Source organism: Centroberyx gerrardi, chromosome 15 (assembly GCF_048128805.1).
Source record: "Centroberyx gerrardi isolate f3 chromosome 15, fCenGer3.hap1.cur.20231027, whole genome shotgun sequence".
NCBI lineage: Eukaryota > Metazoa > Chordata > Actinopteri > Beryciformes > Berycidae > Centroberyx > Centroberyx gerrardi.
Genome location: NC_136011.1, coordinates 20,527,704 through 20,548,470, shown reverse-complemented (window position 1 = coordinate 20,548,470; position 20,767 = coordinate 20,527,704). Strand labels below are relative to the sequence as shown.

At 41.8% G+C, this 20,767-nt stretch overlaps 1 protein-coding gene across 1 annotated transcript in view; it reads right to left on the bottom strand.

Moving 5' to 3' along the window:
- Positions 1 to 20,442, bottom strand: part of akt3a (v-akt murine thymoma viral oncogene homolog 3a) — a 52,768-nt gene extending 32,326 nt beyond the window's left edge. Inside the window, exon 1 of the mRNA XM_078288590.1 lies at positions 20,361 to 20,442. Within this exon, the coding sequence (XP_078144716.1) occupies positions 20,361 to 20,406 (46 nt within the window). The 5' untranslated portion in view covers positions 20,407 to 20,442. The remainder of the gene's footprint in view (positions 1 to 20,360) is intronic.
- Positions 20,443 to 20,767: the final 325 nt, after the last annotated feature.

The following is a 20,767-nucleotide window of genomic DNA, read 5'->3' as shown; positions in this document are numbered from 1 at the left end:
CTAGGATTAGTGCGGCGTTAGCATATTAGCATCTTAGCTGGAGGGCTGCTGCTCAACACCACCTGTGCCAGACAGGAGGCTCTGGCTACCCGGCTACACCCCCACCCCCTCCCCCTCCCCCTCCCACAAACACAAACACACACACACACAGGGTGGTGGGGGAGCTGAGTTGGGTGAAGGTCACTTAGTTACAGCAACTCCAAGCTTATTGTCTTGATTCATTACTGTAACTTCTTTATCTGTCCCTTTGAATACTGTAGTACAACAAGGACAATTACTCTGTCTTTACTTTGTTTTTTTTCTGTCTTAAAACTACAATACAACTCATTTCACCTTATTTATTTCAACATATTACCTTCCAGGTCACAGTCATTCAGTAATTTGGTTTCTGTGACATTATTGAGGGAAGACAGACTGCAAAGTGTGTAGAGGGTACTGCGACTGCAAAACATGAACAGGGATTCAAATTCATGCCAATACGAATATGTGCCATATGCATTAATAGAATTAGCTACCACAAAAACCTGTCCACAGTTGTGTTTTTTGATGGGAAACGAACACACTAGGACGTGCGATTCATGCCTAACAGAGTACAGATCTAGGATCAGCTAGTAGGTCCCCTTGACCATGTCAGTCATTATGTCTGAGTGACAAAGCTGACCGTAGAACTCCTCCTCTGTGAAAATGAATGGGCAATACCACTCTATTTAAGAATATACAGTATATATGCTACAGTATTGTTATGGTCTGGGAATCAATATTCATCAAAATGAACAACTGTTTACATATATATAACAACTCATTCTATAATAATGTTATCAGTTTTGAACAAGGAAATGCACCTTTGTACCAGAAGATATCTCTGGACACACCCTCTAACCTTTACTGTCTTTTCCAATTCATTCTCTATGGTGCAGATCCAGAAACACTTTAAACACCAACTTATGCTTATGCAGTGTCTTCGCTATGCTGTTACATTTCAAAAATTTAGAAATGTAACATTGCAATGTAAAATGCCTGAGGAGGTCTTTGAAATATAGAAACTGTACAAATAAAGTACAGTTTTCCTCCTTATTGATTTTTTTACTAGCTCACCAGTGAACAGGTATTGGATGACATGAAAATGAAAAGCTGAAAATGTATGTAAAGCACTTACAACTGAAAATGTAACAAAGGAAGTCGAAATGACATCCTTCATGCTAATGAAATAAAACAAGAATGATGGACAGGCTCTGAGATTCAATCTGTTACAAACACACACACATAGACACACAGTCATATGCTACAGTACAGGATGTTTGGCTCACAGGCATACAGTAGGAGGCCCATATGACGTTATCATTATTAACTAGAGGGGGCAAACTCAGGGCACTGTCTGGATCACAGTAAACCCTGTAAAGAACATTACATCTCCATTAGTTGGTCTGTAGCCCAGGTACAACTTGCCACAGCGTTCACAGACTTGGAGAAAACACAAAGACTGATCTGTTTGGATGACTTACAGCATGCCAGGCAGGTAAAAATACAATCCAAGCCTAAAATGCCAACCAGCACAAAAAACCCTTGCGTTGAAAACCCCAATAACATTAGCAATGCCATGCTGCTTGTGTTCAGAATGCAGTGAAACCAATGCGATTAGGTAAGGCACACACAGCCAATGAGCAGGCTAATCAAATTGCACTGATTGCTGCTATATTGCATCTCTCTGCTCTCTGCTTTGAATGGACAGCATTGTGTCTGTTGGCCTCATTGATTCATTCATTTATTTTATATCATTGCTTTCTACATTAAATAAACAGTTCTTTGCCAAAACGCTGTATATCGTTTTTGGAATGAAATAATTGCATGAAATCCATAACTCATCATCTCTAAGATATAGAGGATCCAGTCTGTAAAAGTGTTTTCATCCAAGGACTTAAGTCATCTACAGTCCTTGCAATAATTGGCGTAATTTTCTGTGATTACTATTTTTTTACAAATAACTTTTTTCAAATGATGGACATCTATGAATGACACTAATGACAATAATAATGATGTTAAAAATAATAACGATACATAACCGTTCATTAATATCATTTTTTTTTTCATTCAGTGAATCATACATTCATATTGCTCATTCATAATCACACAGAGAGAAGTGGGTTTCTCCAAGTTTCCCCATTTAATCCGACATTCATATTCAAATTCTTATTGAATTGCCTTCCCTCACTGGACGTAAAAGCATCCAATCACAGGAACAGAGTGAGACAGCTGGGCCAATCGGGTTGACGAGAATAGTTGTCGATCAGAACAAGAAGGGGAGGGGCAGCAGACAGACACAGCTGTCCAACTGTTGCCTAGAACAGACAGGCAACAAGGAGTGTGTGTGTTAGTCTGTGTGTGTGTGTGTACATACATATATATATATATATGTGTGTGTGTGTGCGTGCGCTTGCATGAGTCCTTAAAACATGCTGGGTGGGACCTTAACCAGCCCAACCCTGTCCAGTTGAGCAGTGGTGAACAGGTGCAAAGCTTTGTGTGCGCGTCTAAGTGTGTGTGTGTGTGTGTGTGTGTGTGTGTGTGTGTGTGTAAGACGCTATTATTCCAGAGTGGTTGGCTCTGTATTATTAATTCAGCAACGCTGGGCTGGGGCTGTGGGAGGCAGCTGGCGTTATGTGTATATGTGTGTGTGGGTGTATGTGGGTGTGTGCATGTGTGTGTGTACAATGTAAGACCCCCCTCGGTCTATTGTCAAGCCCCCCTCTTCTTCTAGAGTAGCAATGATGCATTGTGCTGTGCTGTATGCTCCCCTCTCTGCCTGTAAACTTATACACTCACACACACACACACACACACACACACAATACACTTTCCCAACACACACACACAACACACACCAGAGCACAATAGTCCAACCCAGCAGGCAAGAGTAAACAATCAAGTACCATACCCCAAGTACTGTCAAGTGCACACCCCCACCACACACTCTCTCTCTCTCTCTCACACACACACACACACACACAGGCAGCAGGACCAGCCCAGCCGTGCCTCATTCTAAAGGTTCCATTCATGCGGTGTATTGAAGGGCCGACAGTGAGTGCTCTCCAACTCACTAACTGCTGCTCTCTGCTCTCCCCTCTGTCCTGCCTGCCTGCCTGGCTACCTGTCTGTCTGTCTATCTGACTGACTGTCTGACTGTCTCTCCACCTGCCAACCTGCCTGAGTTTCCGTCTGTCTGTCTCTGTATCAGGGCTGGTTCACATCAGGCCTGAAAATACGGGTCTCAGTTCTCTTCCAAGTGTGCAGTTCGGTTAGGAGTGAGAATGTTATCCGAAGAACCAACTACAGGAAAACATGCGGTTTAATGGGCATAAGGAGACGGATGTTGACATCTGATAGCCAGCAGTAACTCATGCTTGGAAAGCCTAGCATAACAAAATGAACCAAGGGCAAGCCACAGTCTCGACTGATTCCTTCCATTCTAATGGGTTCTAAACTGGTATGAACACCAGAGAAGGTAAGTTACGGCAAAGAACACAGAAAAGTCCATCATGCTTAGCTAAAGATAGAGACTGGAATTAAATATGTTTTGACTCGCCCTGGTTCGCTTGTGATTGGGCAGTGTGAACCTAAACGAACCAAATACAAAAATGCAACAAAGTGTATTTTTCCACTAGGGCTTGGACTAAAGAAAGCGAACTGTAGCTATGATCACACACCTCTCAGAGTGCCTGTTATGACTATTTGCCTGTCTGTCAGACTGTCGCTCTACCTACCTGCCAACCTGCCTAGACGCTGTTTATCACTGTCTATCTCTGTCTCGCTATCTCAAACAAACACTTCTTCTCTCTCTCTCTCCCTGAGAGCTGGTGTGTATGATGTTGTGATGTCTGTCTGTCTGAGCGGATGTGTTTGACAGTGTGTCCTCGGCTGGCTGGCATCAGACACTTGGGGCTTCGAGGCTGATGTACAAACTGGGGACGCACTTTACAGCAGACGACTGTCTCTCACTTTGGCTTAGAGACATTAAATGTGCTTTTGAAGAGAAGATTCAAAATAAAGACCAAAAAAACCCAAAGATAAATATGAGATAATCAGTGTTTTCATCAGTGTTTGAATTCAACTCTTCATCTCTACAGGCACAAAATTGACACTTACATTGTTAGTAAATCATTATTAGCACATGGTATCAGAACTGGGTCAAATAGTATGTGAAAATAATCCTTAGTATTTGATTTAACCTGCTTGGATTACCAAATTTATTTTTTTGATTTTTTTTTTGCCTAATGCCTAATGTCTGGTAAAAATCCCAACATAAGCACATATGTAAATAAATAATATCTTCTATCAGCAGGTAAAAATGTAGACCCACAAAAATTATTTTTTAAATACAATTGCTAGACTTGAGAGATAAACAAAACTAACTTTAATTTCAGGTCTTTATTTCTGTAAGTATTTCATCAAACCTCTGATAATGTTTAACGACAATAATAGTAATGTACTGTGATACTACACTGATCCCAGTAGGGAAATTCTGTTTGTGCCCCTGTCTACAGAGGTCAGAGGTCAGCTAGAAAACAGCGCCTCTGGAGCTGTACAGGGACTCAGTATCTTGCTCAAGGAAACTTCAGCAGGGCAGATGCTGGTGACATGGAGCTTGAACCCAGGTCAGCCAGGTGGAGGATGGTCTCTTTAACCACTAGCCAAATGATGCTCCAGCCTCAGCACAAAGCAGATTTTTTTTAGCAATCGGAGCTGAATGGAAAGGCAAATTCACTTGACCAAGGTTAGTCACTGTGTGATTTTTTTTGATCCAGTAAACAGAAAGCAATACATCTGCTGTCCATTTGAGTAAAGCAATAAGAGGCCGTGGTTTACAGTGATTTTAGAACAGCTAAGGGGCGTTGTTAGACACGATGCAGAGCGGAGTGCCTAAAACCCCTTTAGCTGTTCTAAAATCACTGTAAACTACGGCCTCGCGGTCTTATTGCTTTTATAAAACGGTTACTTGAGTGCTTGATTTTCTGAAAGTCTGCCTCCGTTAACGCTTGGTGGTGGGATGTTTTGTTGCATCCTTCTCGGCTAAGTTTTTTCACTACTCCAACGAAAACGTTGTTGCTAGTGATAAACTCGGGATCTTTTAACAGACACCAGGATCGGCTGATCGGTGGATCATTGATGTACCGGTTAAGCCCAAGCACGTAGGCCAACATAACTGCTGAAACCATCGGGTTCACCTTTCCCTTTTTTCACAGTGGAATAAAACTGACGGAGACCCTGGTTTAGCTCCATTTTGGTAACTGATTTAAAATCAATAGCCAGATCTTTCTCGGCACACCAGGTCTGAAAACTGAAAAAAGGTTTCTTGACTTTTCCAGCTCTTCAATGTCTCTCTCATTAATTTCAGCGTGTCTCCTTTCTTTTTTATCTTCCTCCTCCATCCTGTCCATCTCTTTCAACCACTCATCCAGGCTTAGCCCACCCAGTAAATCAAAATTAACAACAAAATCTGACATTTTGAAACAATTTGTTTGGCGCAGTAATACTGATGTGATGTGGTCACAGGTGTGTGTTTATAGAGTATTTTAAAACGGCTTCGAACGCGGCTCAGCCAATCATAATCAAGGACCGGAACTATCTGTTTTATAAACAGCCTTTTCATATTGGAGATATGTGATTATTGCATAGAACAGCTCATTCTGATTACAATTTAGGTCTATGTGCACAGCATAGCAACAGAATTGTGTTGTGCAGATTTTTCATTTGTGATTGCAATTTCATGTCAAAGTTACAAGATATATGTATATGTATATATATTCCCATTTGTTTGTGAGATTTCAACATTAGAGAATGTTTTTGAACCGTTACGCTTATGGCATAAATTGAACAAGGAGGACATCTTTGAATATTTGTTTATATGATAAAAAGCACTTTTCATTAAAATGTTTAGGACCAATCCACTTGCTTGCCTCCATCATTGTCTTATAAGGAATTGCATTATGAGCAGAGGTAATTTATGACTGGATTTGTTTCCCCTTTTGACCAACATGCTGAAATATCCCTGGACAAAGATTATCATTATCTTCCCAAAACAATTCTATCAGGTAATAAGGATTTATTTGTTGTTGTTGTTTTTTACATCTGCCAATAGGTTCATCTGCTGACTGCTCCAATTTAGAGTAAGTGTTACGAAGGGCTACATTGAAGCCTATATTATATTATATTGACATTTTGCAGTCAACACTTTGGACTTTCTTCACAAAAATTATAGTTATACATGCAGCTTTCTCTAGAGCTAAATAATTTGAAAACATAACAAATATTGCCGGTGCATTATTGGTAAAATATACTGAAGAATATTTGCAAAAACACCGCTATCAGCCAGTAATATCGGTGCTCTAATAAATCTGCCTAGCCCTGCAAGATACTTAATGAGCAGGCCGTTCCCCAGGTCTATTCAAACTCAAGATATTGTGTAGAAACACTCAAACCACGGAGCAATATCTGAATATGGCAGATGTTCATCCTCTCTCCTCCTCTGTTCTCCCCTTCTCTTCTCTCTCCTTTTCTTCTTTCCACCTCCTCTCATGCAGCAGTCTGCCGTTGAACCTCATGTTCCAGCCGCTATGCTGTGAGACATCTGCACCTCACTCACTGTTTCTTTCTTTCCCTTCCGTCTCATCTTTCTTCTGTACACACACACACACACACGTGCGCGCGCGCGCACACACACACACACAGACAGAACTCTTTTCTTGATGACAGATGGCAAGTCAACAATTGTACAGCGTCAGACTCTCAAAACACAGACACACACACACGCACAGACATGCACACACGCAAACACAAACAGAAACACACACCACCTCCTTGTCCCTGTCCCTTTGTGCCCCTGTGCCCAGTCTCCCGTCAGATGTCTTGATTTGTCTCTTATGGCTGAGTATATCTATTAGTGTGTGTGTGTGTGTGTATGCGTGTGCATGTGTGTGTCCCTCTTTACCTTGGTATATTAAGCACTAGTTTAATGAGTGTGTGGTGAAGAGAGGGCCCCAGCCAGTGGACCATATGGGGGACATTTAGCCCCCTCAGAACACCGAGCCAAGCCTCGCTGACATGATTACCACTGCCGTCCACTGCACTACACTAGTGTCAGCTTGGGAACTGGGAATTTTATCATGGACAGCTAATTAATGACTGGAGATTGGCAACCGGAGACGGAGAGAAGGCTGAGGGGGGGGGGGATGAGAAATTCTGTCGCTGTTTGGTCTCTGTTTCCTCTCTGTTTTTATCAGGCTAACTAACTGAGACTCTGTTAAACGTGCTTGCACACAGCAGACATGCATGCACATACACACAAATAGGCAAAAACACATATAACATCATAATATGGTGTCATATTCTCTACGTGCTTAAAAATACACATATATTCATCCTCATTTTCCTAGAACATCCTCATGTTGGACACATTTTATACACTTTTGTGCTGATGAATAATTTTATAATAAAGACAAGTTCACCGTCCGTTGATTTAGTGTTCTCTTTAATGATACATGCATGGAGAGAAGTACATCATCAACGGACGGCAAACCGCATTTACTGTATTCACTGTACATCTGTGTCTGTTACCTTGCGCTTTTGTGTGAATGCATGTATTCATTTACGCCTCATTTTTTCTGTGAGTGTGTGGTGCAGCAGGCTGGAGTTAGTGGCTTAGTTAATCCTGTCAGAGACAGATTACAGGTGGGGAGATATAAATAGACTGACTGTCCCTTTAACCTGGCCGCTGTGACATCATCAGGCAGCTCAACTATAAAGTCAGGCGTAACAGTCTATAGGAATCAGCCAACACTAGCAAACTCAAACCAAACCCTCTAACTGGAGCCCACAGTAACCGTTTATTTACTCCAGCAACCAAAATAACCAGATGTTGTTTATACAGGTTGTTAGAGAAAACAGGCTTTCATTTTATCTTTACATCAGCTCTGGGTGCCAGCACAGTACAATCTTTACTATGGACTTAAGACTTAAACCTATGGGAAAGTACTACTTTCAAATCCTATTTCAGTGTCTGTACCTACAAGAGCTTACCAGTGCAGCAGTGATATCATGGCTACACTAGCACTAGCATCAGACGCCAACACACTCGTTTGCCAACCCACTGAGTCAGCTACACTAACCTACTCTACAGGGCTAGAGACTAACTTGTGGCATTGGTGCCACATTATATTTTGGTCCAGAGACTTCTTCACACACATGAATTGATATATTATTTATTGAAATATGTTGTCCATTGACATGAATATTGCTGTGCCTTTGTAGAATATGTCATTACAATGTATCAATTGCATTAATGTAGAGAATGTGCTACAATAAGTAAGCATTCTATTTACACCAGATTTTGGTTTGCCACCAGTCAGTGCTGAAGAGTTTAAAACCATTTCAATCATGAAATTAATTTGCATTTGTTTGTAACCAAAAGGTCGATCCCAGACAACCAAAGCAGTGTTGGTCTGCCTTATGACAGACCTAAAAAAATATTTCACACACAACCAAACCAGCTGACACTAGCTGATGGTTGCACAAACCTCTGCAAGACTTTAATAGGGAAGCAAAGTAAAGCAATAGGCCAACTGTAAATTTGAGCAATTGAATGTTTTACATTAGTGATGAATGTACTGTCCTATCTGACAACTGTCTGGCAAGGTAATTGATTCAGAAATACTAAAACAAAATAATAGGCTTCTTACAGTAACCAACACAGCTGTGTCACTGGAGCTGCCTTCATGGTCTTCTGATAGGCTACTTATACTTCTACTTACTTCTGAGTTTGGATGTTGAAAATACGACCTGATGCACATTCAAGTGTTTATGGTTGCCAATAATAACAAAATGGATCCTACAACAAATATATTTTTATTTGAGAAACCAAGCAAAACAGAGTTACTTTGTGCTGCAGCAGAATGAAGAGTAGAAAATTGATCAAGCATGTAATTGATGTTTTATTATTTATTAGCCAAAAGAAATTGTATATTTGATCAATACTAATTATTTACATAGAATGCCAAATAATAACATAATACATCACTTTTACCATCAGTTGTTGACACGGCTTACATCCTCTCCACTCCATAAACAATACATCTCAGTAATTTGGATATCATAGAAAATTATTATTAAAGCCACGGTAGGTAGGTTTACTGCAATGTTAATTGTAGTTAGCAAATAGTAGCTTGAATGTGTGACTTGGCCAAATTGCACATACAAAGAACTTTATTATCTACCAAGAGACCAGTAGGTGTTGGCAAGGGAGAGAGACAGCAGTTTGGAACAGGCTCTACCAGCTCTGTCATTCTAAAATGGACTAGCATTTACCAGAAATAGCCAGTACTCTTTTTCATAGCTTTACAAAACACAAAACATTGTTTTAGTATTCTTTTTTCAAAGGGTAAATTATGAATCAATATTTCAAAGACTTGGCTGGCGCAACCAAAGAAAAAATTAAGTGGCACTAGTGGACCAAATGGTCACACTCTGGAGCCCTACTCATGCCAGCCAACACTTACACTAGCTGTTACCCTAGGCAATAATCTGTTAGCCTAAATCAGCCAAACCAACCCCCACTCTAACCTGCCTCCTCTAATCAGCCCAAAGCCTACTTGAACCAGCCCTCAATACCTCAAGATGTTAGACCATGCACCACCCTGTCAGTCTATTCTGTACCTAGCACGCTTAAAGAGAGAGTCTGGTTTCAGTTGAAATTCAAACTGTTTTGTCAAGTAAGGACACACAGAGTTGTTGCAGCGAGCCATTCAATATGTAGCGATGGTTTTTAACATAAACATCCACTAGTTGCTAGGTGTGAAATGGTAGCAGGAAACCAGTTGATGAGGGAAGGAAGGTGAGTGAGAGTTGATAGAGGCTTGCCCCAAACCTCTTTGGTGGATCGGCAGGACACTTTAGATATGGGAATGGGTATGTATTTAGGCCTATGTGTGTTTATGTATGCATGTACAGTACATGCATGTATATGTATGCAACCATGAAACAAGTGGGCTACAACAGGGTACATGACAGAATGAACCAATTATTTAATTAATTCTTGGCTGATGAATAAAACTGCATCTGTTTGTTTTTGTCAACTTTCGGATTACAGCACTAATCAGAGCTCGAATTAGCTTGGTTTAAACAGTAGTTTATGATATCACAAAAAGGGGGGGGGACTGTTAATATGTGAAAAACTCCATCAACCTCAATGACTGATCACTGCTATTTGCTTCATTAGTGCTTCCACATATCACAAGGTGGTCTAAGATGTCTTCCTTTGTAACCAAACTGGCAGATGCAGGGTTCAAACACTGCTTACTGCATGAAGTAAACAGGAGTACAAGTTGAATATTTTTCAATGAAAGAAAACTATTTGGTTCTGTGACATTGCTTTGTATGTATCATGTGACACTGGGTCTATTTAAATAATAATAATAATAATAGCAGCTTATTAAAGTGTGTGTGTGTGTGTGTGTGTGTGTGTGTGTGTGTATACGAGTGTGCATGCACGCGTCCAGCCAGACTGTGATCAAATGTTTGAGGTCAGCATCTTGATGATCCTGAGCTACAAACTAATCCCATTACTCAACAACCTCTCCTTCCTCTCTCCGGTCTCTGTTTCTCTGTCCGAGTTTTTCCTCTGCAGTGTTCAGCTATCCATTCATTGATCCATTCATTAATTTACCCAAGACTGCCTCGCTCTACACATCCGTTCATTCATTCACCTATCCATCCATCCATTCCTCTGTTTCCATGCTCTGTTTCAACTACTTACTACTCAGCTTATTCAGTGTTTCCCCTAGGATAGAGTTGTAGCAGCGGAGGTGAAGTTTTTTTTTTTGCACAAAAATCTGATTTGATATGATTGTTAAAACATCTGAGAGATCAAGCCCCAAACTGCTCCATATGTTAGATGTGGTACTCACCATGGTCAGCTGTATAGTACAGCCAAGGCTTGAATCTTGGGTTCTCCATCCACCCCGGATCAAAACCAGATTGCCTATGAGTACTCGGGCGTGCTGTAGCGGCAGCCGGTCTTGCTCTTATTGGTCCTGCTTGGACCTACTATCTTTGTATCAAGATGGATCTTCCAAATGTTGTTTATTTTACAGATATGTGTTTCCTTGCGTATTCCTATCAAATGATTGCGTTTGCTGTAACGTTACTGTGCGATACTCACGTCAAGTTGCAGGACTGTTTTCCCTTCAGCGAATGATAATCCTGAATCCGTGATCAGCATTGCTTGCTTCATTGTTGACATCTACCCGGTGGTGATAGGGTTGTCACGATACTAGAATTTTTAACTTCGATACAATACCAAGGAAAATATCGATATGCGATACCATTTTCGATACCACGGGGGGAAAAAATGAATTTTCAATCATTTTTTTTAAAATATTGTTTTCATGTTAAAATATAATTTTAACATGAAAACAATATTTTAAAGTTGTCTGAGATCAAACAACACATTTTTGATTGATATTGAGGGGAGTGAGCTTATACTGCACATGCATGTGAAACATCATATTGCCTCCTGGCCTCTGCAGCATAGACTGTAAACAACTAAGCAAAAAACACAGACACAGAGACCCAAACTAGTCCCTTAATATCCGACAACGCAGGGGGAAATCCCGGTGCAAACGAGACAGATGGACGGACAGACAGACGCACGCTTTCCATAACATAGGCCCGATAAAACTCATTCAAAACTTTGCACTTACACAGCAGATTACCCTGCTCTAGTCATCAGCATATCAGAACACTTTTAGCTTGTTGAAGCAACAGATACCCACCAATGATAGGGAAAAATCAGCGGGCTAGAGTTAGTGGATTATTATTGACAGAATGATTTTAATCGGACATTTCAGCGTCCGGTCGAGCCTTCTGACCGGCCCGGACAATGCATCTGAAAACCGGACAGTCCGGTGGAAAACCGGGCATCTGGCAAACCTACTTGATAACGTTAGCTAGCTCTGTAGCTAACGTTTGGTTTGCTAGCTAAACTAAAATGGATGATGTGCAGGGTACGTTAACGTTTATGATAAATGTTTAATGCTTCAGTGATGTTGAAACGGGAGCTTTCGCTAACCTCTCGAAATTCTTTATATAGACTGGCGTGTCGGTCCTTAAGGTGCTTCGCCAAGTTTGACGTGTTACCCCCCTTCGTCGGCACCACTCTGTAGCATCGTTTGCTGACTGAGGCAACAACCCAGCTGACTGCTACTACTGAGAGGAGGGGCTGTGGGCAGCGGTGCAGGGTGTGTGTGTGTGTGTGTGTGTGTGTGTGTGTGTGTGTGTGTGTGTGTGTGTGTGTGTGTGGCTAGTGGAGGCGGAGAAATAATATGTTTGATTTTTCATTAAGAGAAAGCACTGCTGGTATCGATACTGTTGCAAATGAGTATTGTATCCGTTTCAAATTTTTAGTATCGATACTTATCGAAGTACCGATACTTTTGACAACCCTAATCCATTAAGGTGCTGAATGGATCAAAGTTGTGTCTTTTCTTTGTTTTGAAAACCCAGCCTCAGTATGAATTGCTCCAATGTACTTATGTGCAAATCAGTGATGTTACCTGCCTTAACAAATGATAAAATGTCCAAAATGATCAGTAAGTACTAAGTTAAAGGAAAGATAAATGTTAAAACACTTTAACAATGTTAATGTTATTGTTAAAAAACAGCTATTGGCAATGTACCATATATTTCTGGGCCCATTTTGTTGTTTAGTGGTGTATTTTTCTTATTCCCACGGATAACTGGCCAAACACCTGCAATGTAATGTCACATTGAGATATTTCCAGCACAGCTATGATGGAGTTTGATGGCAGAAATGTTTCCATCTATCTAAAACATCAACAGTAAATGTCAGGTTTTGGTGTCAGTCCCTCAAAGAATCAAAGAACAAGAGCTTCTTTCTAGGCTCACCATTTTTCAACACTCAACGATCATGCAGAGAGAAATCTATTCTAGAAGAGAAAGAGATACCAATTTCTCCACTGACAGTAGCCTCAATAGACCAGAATGCAATGCAGCCACAAGACGTTCTATTTTGAATAGGGGGCATGCTTGGCCACGATGATCAGACATGCTCCGATTTTCACAAACTAGTTTGCTAGCAAGCTATATTTATATGCCCATACTCCCACCTATGATTGAAAGCAACAAGTTCATGCCCCTTCTGTAGGAGCTGTCGAAAGGCATTCTGGGAACTGTAGGAAATCACTAACTTAAGTAGAAATAGACAACAGGTCTAGGGAAAGTGAGTACACCAAAAATGTAAATTACATCACAAAATAACTCCTGGAATGCACTGAACATATAATATCTAACAGTGTAAGAGTATGCAAGGGTAGATTTTTCCTCTAAAGCCGCGCCAGGCAAATTCACACTTTGCGGCCCCAAGTGACAGTGAGAGATAACTGTTTGAACTTTTGAAAGTTTGAAGGACTTCATTACCCAGAAATCACGTCGTGTGGTGCCAGTAAACTGCACAATTTTCAGACTTGGATGGTGAAAAAAATCTTTTGCAGCAGGTTCAACCAGCTTCCTCTGGACAGAGTGCTCACTCACAGCTGTGTAGTTTTGTATTTCGCTGTTAAGTTTTGATTTGTCACTTTCTGTGTGCGGAGAAGATTTCCTGCTAGTGACCATACACTAGAATTTAATTTGGGCAAATAGGCCAAATCTACGGTGTCTCAATCAGGGGGAATGGGTTGCTCTTCTCTGTTGCAGCTCCAATTTGTGATTTGATGAGACGGTGTATTTATACATGAAAATCTTGCCTAGTGCAGCTTTTATGTGGAGTTGATTTGGAGTGGAATGTGGAGTTCATTTCAAGGTTATCACCTCAATATTCGACTCAATAACTTTACAAAACAAAACTATTTTGTTCCTATTGAAAAGAAACGAGACACACTCTCTGCTGCCTGTCTCTGTTTGTTATCCATCTGTCTTTCATTCTGTGTCTGTACCCGCTAGTTCTAAGTCTCTTATGTATTGGCAAGTTGTCTGACTCTCTTCTGTGCTGGCTGTATCTGTCACATACTATCTGTCTGCCTGTCTTTCCTATGCTGTTTGTCTGTAGGCTCTGCAGACTGGTCTGTCTGTTTGCGCTGTGCTGTCGGTCTGTCTGACTGTCTGGCTGACTGCCATTCTCTGCAGTGTAGAGTGAGTCATTCTTAGGACAATGGAGACAGTTTGTAAAGCCACACTGGAGCGTACACTTCCTCCGGATGTGCAAGAGGATGCCATTCATAACAAAGCCTGCACTGTCTGCCTGTCTGCTACTGCCCTGTATATGTATGTGTGTGTGTGTGTGAGCAAGAGAGGGGATAAAAACAGGAGAGTGGGAAGAGAGGAAGAGAGATATCGGGATAGAGCGAGAGAGAGAAAGAGAGCATGAATTAGAGAAAGAGGGGTGAGTTGTGTTGACAGGCTCTGCAGCAGACAGAGGCAGGAGAGAGGGGAGGAGGAGAGGAGGAGGTGAGGGGAGGAGTGGAGGAGAGGAGAAGGGCGACACAGCAGACAGCGGCGGCGGCAGCAGCAGCAGCGGCTGGTGATTGATATCAGAGCTCTGGCACTGCCACCTGATCCAGCCAGCCAGCCAGCCAGCCTCCAGCAACACTGAACCCGCTGAACCCACTGAGCCAAGATGGCTGCCTCACTGCACTGCACCCAATGAACCCTCAGAGCCCCAATGGCAGCCTAAACAATACAGTACAACACATAAAGATTATGTTGTAGCGCTAACAGACAGTAGCACTTAAATGTACAGAGCAAAGATGACAGCCTAAAAGAGGACAGTATGTATTGAATTTATAGTCTACAGCTGCATTTTTTATTTAATTTAATTTCACGGTGACTTTTATCATCTGATCACATCACACGCATTAAGTGATACATCAGGACACACAAAAAATCGGATTTTGATATGGAATATCTAATGGAACCACTTCCTGACCGCTTCCATATCGAATGGATATGGAAGTGGTCAGGCTCGCACTGTGATCAGTATACTACATAGTCTGGATGCAATCCAGCCATAATGCGCATACAAACAATGTAAAGAGATGGAGAGGGAAAGTGTGAACAAAAGTAAAGAGATGGAGAGGGAGAGCGTGAACAAATAATGCAAAGACAGAATTAAAATATATACAGCCACAGGAGATACATAACAACCATTTTCAGGCCAAGTATGGAATGCAGTAATGTAGTCTAATAAAATGGAGCTTTATAATCAGATCCCAAAAATCATGTCGACATGACTAGTAACTGTAGCCATAGGGTTAATAATATGGATAATGGGGCCTACAACATGCTGAACCTACCTTCAATCAGATCTGGAGAAGCTACTTCACATTGCAAGAGGTTGAACTACAGTAAAGCTTCCCATATTTTGTTAAAGATGCATGAAGTAAGCTATGACTTTTAGTGACCTCTATCAGCAACCAAGGAATGGAAATGACATCAACAGGTCTGTGGCACAGCTTATGGTAGCCTCTGACTGGCATAAATACAAAAAAAAGTCACATTTTCATAATAGAGTCAAATAACCTAGCTAATTAGAGCATAGATCCAACAGAAACATCTAGTGAAGAAGTAATGTATCACATTGCAAAATGCTGTAGTAATAATGCATTTTTGGCTTGAGAACAGGCCAGAAAGTGAGTTTTGAAAGCCAGAAATCTCAGCACCACAGATATATTATGATCTTTTTGTGCTATGGGACAGTAAAAATCTTAATTAAAGTTCTTCAGAAAAAGTAGTTCAAAGTACTTTGTAAACAATGATCATATCTGCAATATCATATAATATGAAACCACATGACTGCAAAACTACCACAGTTTAGAATGCTAACAACGATTGTATTTTATTTGAAATAAAGTCCTAGGAATGTGTTTCTAATGTGTTTCTGTTTTTATAGTGCTCAAATAATCTAATCTGGGTTTGTCACATGAAGGAATATAAGAAATGTTAACTTTCTTTTGTATGAAGTGTCACTCCTACATTTTCACTCTGATCTGCCAGAGACTACATTCTGGACCTAAATCCAAACCAAACCAAACCATACTTTTCACAGGGGAAAAGTATTGGATTATAAGGATTGTCAACTTCATGTTATATGTACTGTACTGTACTGTAAATGGTCTTTGTAACATCTGACTGGTACAACCTTAACAATTAAAGGAGTACAAGAAAATCAACTTATTTTTCCTGAACTTCAAACCATTTCAGACCGTTTACCAACTAATGTTTATTTAGCTGAACTACCAACAAGCTACTGTAAAATGAAGCTAACATTTAGTGACACTACCCTCCAACACTGCTTTCAATACAAATAAATAGTTAAACAAGGAATGTGTACACACATTTCTTTTGTACCTTCCAAAAGTCTAGATCAGCCAAGTACAATTTACAACTTACAATTACGATGATCTAAGAGTTCCCTGTTGTTAAGATAACATATGGGCATAATAAATGAACATAAGAAAAACAGCAGAATATAAAGACACCATCCTTTATAAAAGCCAAATTAGCCTGGTACATTTTTATAACAGCCAACATATTTGCAGCTGTATAGCCAATCCAAATGATTCACAATGTAATTGTTAGAGGAAGAATCTGTAAAACCTCTTCTTCCTCTTTCTTTGGCAATTAATGTACACAACATTCAACCTCACCATCCTTAGATCTGATCTGAAAACATCACTTATTTGAAAACTTAAAACCTGACTTAAATTGACTTTGGTGGCTTAAATTCTCCTGTGAGACACAGATTCATTGAACTTAAATGATTTCAAAAGCAAGTCAGTAACTAGAGTCACTCTACTTTGATATACCCATGTCTCATCTGATTAGTAGCTTTGCAGAGAAACACTTCTGGGGCCAGGATGTGTCAGAGAAAAGATGATGGTGCTCACTCTCTCTCTCTTTCTCTCTCACTCTCTCTCTCTCTGTCTCTCTCCTTCAGTATTTCTCTTCCTGTCCTTCCTCCTGGCCATCTGTTGTGCTGACTGCTGTGTGGGCTGATGCTGGTGGAGGTAACAGTATCCTCGACTACAGAGTGGCTGACTCTGACCTCTGTGGCCTCACATGGGCTGACAGAAGACTGAGGTAAACTCCGGGCCTGGGCACAAATGAACCTGAAAACGGGTTCAACTTATTCAGATTTCTGCAGGTGGAATAAACCAAAACCTTGTAACTTATGTTGGCTGAAGAGCAAAACCTGATTCTTCCTCAACAGTTTCTCTTTGGGATGGAGCCAAGGTGCAGCAGCATATATTGCAAAGTTTGACCATGGCTACACCTGCAGCTCACGTCTGTCCCTGGGATCGAGTATAGAGAGAACTTTTTCATCCACGATCCAATTTCATTTTTTAAATCATTTTAGCTTTCAGAACCAAACAACAAATTGGTTCAACCAATCATTGGTTATTTAGGTCTACCTGCAAGTGGCTGATGCCACTTATTCTCCCTGCATAAGAAGGACAAACACATTGCCATTGCAACATGATAAATAATTGTTTCACAGATTCTCTTGTACATTCACTGTGTATTATTTGCATAAATAAAGACATACTGTCACAGCATGGACTGCCCACTCTGCTTTAATGAGGAAGGAAGGAAGGACAGAAGAAAGAAAGAAAGAAAGACCTTGAAGCTTTTACACTGGTGGTGCCATTAGCTGCTAGAGTAAAAGGAAGCATTCCTTCCTTCCTTCCTTCCTTCCTTCCTTCCATTCTGTAAAAATGCTTTCTATTGACAGTCTTAAATACTTCCTCCTCCTGGAACCAGTGCTATTAGGCATTCATCAAATACTTCATGAAGAGCGTGTGAGGACAGCGCACACACTCATGTGCACATAAACACACAAACAAACACACACCAGTGCCAGTGATCAGTATCCAGTGTTGTGTGTAAGTTGATCATTCAGTCAAGTGTGTGTGTTTGTGTGTGGCGTTGTCCTGTACACATCTGTCATGTTTGACCAATTATTCTAATGGTTAGTGGCTTGTCAGACAAAAGCCATTCTATCCAGGAATAACACACACATACACACACACACACACACCCACGCACACACACACCATCCCTTCATAAAACATGCATAGAGGCGAGCATCCCCATGAGAGTGCATCAGCAAAAAGGCATTCCTGATCCTTCATGCTATGAATGGGAAACACTTTCTTTCATGCAGAGAGAGATCTACTCCACTCAATTTTTTCTCCCCTCTCTTGTTTCCTTCTCTTCTCTTCTATTTCACCACTCTCTCTCTCTCTCTAATCTTACTTCCTCTCACTCAACCCTTTAGTTTCTCTGCCTCCATCTCAAACAGCAAAACACTGTGCTTTACTGGTAGAAAAGTTGAACATATTTCCAAAGAATCACAATACAAATAAACAACATATAATTTCATTGCCCCAGAAGTGTGTGTGTGTGTGTGTGTGTTTGTGAGTGTGTTTGTGAGTGTGTATGTGTGTGTATAGGTTTCAGTAACTCTCTCTGTCTCTCTCTCTTTTCGTTCCAGTAAAAAACTTTCTAATGACTAAGACTGCAGTCTTTGCTGTATCACGACCCGGACAGTGAGTCAGCACCCTGACCCTGCTCCTCTCCAGACACACACACACACACGCAAAGATTTAGCATATGATGCAGACAAACATTCACATTCCCCACACAAACAAACTCTCTCTCCCTCCCCCTCCTCCCCCCACTCTCTCTCTCTCTCACACACACACTGGCAGGTCTGCGTCGTGACTGGGGGCGATGTGTGCAGCAGATGTGTGTTCCTCTTAATATGCACAGACGACTGTCTGAAGATCACACTGGCAGGCAGACACACACACACACAAATGCATACTCTGCACTGCTGAAGTAAAGGGGAGGATCACTTTGTGTGTGTGTGTGCGTGTGTGTGTGTGTGTGAGCGAGCGTCTGCTTCATCTAGTAAAGGGGAGGAGCAATCTGTGCAACATGTTCTACTGCTGTGCCACAGAATGAGCCTGAGTTCTGCTCTGCCTACATTACCCAGAAGCCAGCTGTCTGTTATGTATCCATGTCACTTCCTGCTCCATAGTTTGTCTAACACATTCCTGGACTCCATCACATAGTCAGGAGGATGATGCTCATTGGCCCACAACCCTGGAAATCCCCCTTGTTCTGGCCCTGAGTCCTTCTCTCTCTCTCCCGCTCTTTCTCTCTCTCACACACACACACACACACACACACACACACACACACACACACACACACACACACACACACACACACACACACACACACGTTTACCCTTGGAGGAATCAGTACCAGCAGACACACGACCCCATGACATTGTGGTTTAGGGGCCAATGTTCCAGTATGTTCAGTATGACAGAATAAGAGTTACATAAGGAAACAAGGCCCTAAAGTGTATCATAGTCAATGCTACAGTCATCTCAGCACAGAGTCAAGCAGCAGTCAGCGCTACTTTTCTTTTCCACTGTCTTTTTGGGTCAGTGTTAGACTGTTCACCTGTTGCTACAACCTCTCAGAGTTCACTGAACACATGCCATAAATAAAGATTAAAGAAAAGAGAGGACACAGAGAGTATGTCGGACACTCTTCCACTCACTCTCCCTTTTTTTCCTTTCTCATTCAGTGAAGTTGTAAACAGGATGTGTTGTCCATACCCCCCTCACACACACCACAACCTCCCCCCTCACACACCCCCACACACACACACATACACACACACACCACCCCACCCCTCAACCACATGTCACATGACTTTCTCAGTGACACCATTCAGAATTTTCTACAGACTTTAGACAAAACTGCATGAAATTCCTCAGAGAGAGCCGACTTGATTTCACAGGCTAGTAGACACACATACTGACAGTACATTATGTGCCAGCCTTTTGCATCAGCATTATAACTGTGGGCCTGATAGATGTTATTAACTGGAGGCATGTATGCTGTATACACACATATACACACATATACACACACATGTGCATGCACCTACATGCACATACCCATGTACACACACACTTTCCAGACACAACCAGACTGAAGCACATGGCAAACAAACAGCTAGCCAAGCTTGACCATAATAAAGAGACACATCCCTATGGGCACACACACACACACATAAACACACACACACATGCATACACACTGGATAGTCAGACATCCATGTGTTCATACACACTCATTCGCAAACACTTACATCCTCCCACCAGCACATGTGGACAGGCAAGGCTCAGGCCCTTAGTCTAGACAAGAGACGGAGAAAGGAGAGGAGAGAAAAGAGAGGCAGACACAAGGAGAGGGGAAGAGGAGAGGTGTCTACTTACCCCGTTTCTGGAGCCATCCCTCTCTAACGATGGTGACATCGCTCATGGTTCCTTCACGCCGAGCCCGATGCCGCTACACGCCTGCTCCACAGAGAGAGAGAGGGAGGAGGGGAGGAGAGGAGGAGAGGAGAGAAAGAGAGGGAGAGGAGGAGGGGAGGGGGGGGGATCGGCTCTCCCAGCCTCCGCGTCGCTCTCCCTCCCTTCCTTCCCCGTTCTCCCTCTCACTCGCTCGCTCGCACAGTCTCTCTCTCTCTCTCTCAGACACACACACACACACGCGCAATGTGTGTGCGTGCGTGTCGTTTTGCTTCCTGTTGTGGCTTATCTCCCTCCCTCCCTTCTTCTTCTCCTCCTCCTCCTCCTCTCTCGTTCTCTCTCCAGACCTTCCTCCTCACCGGCAGTGACTC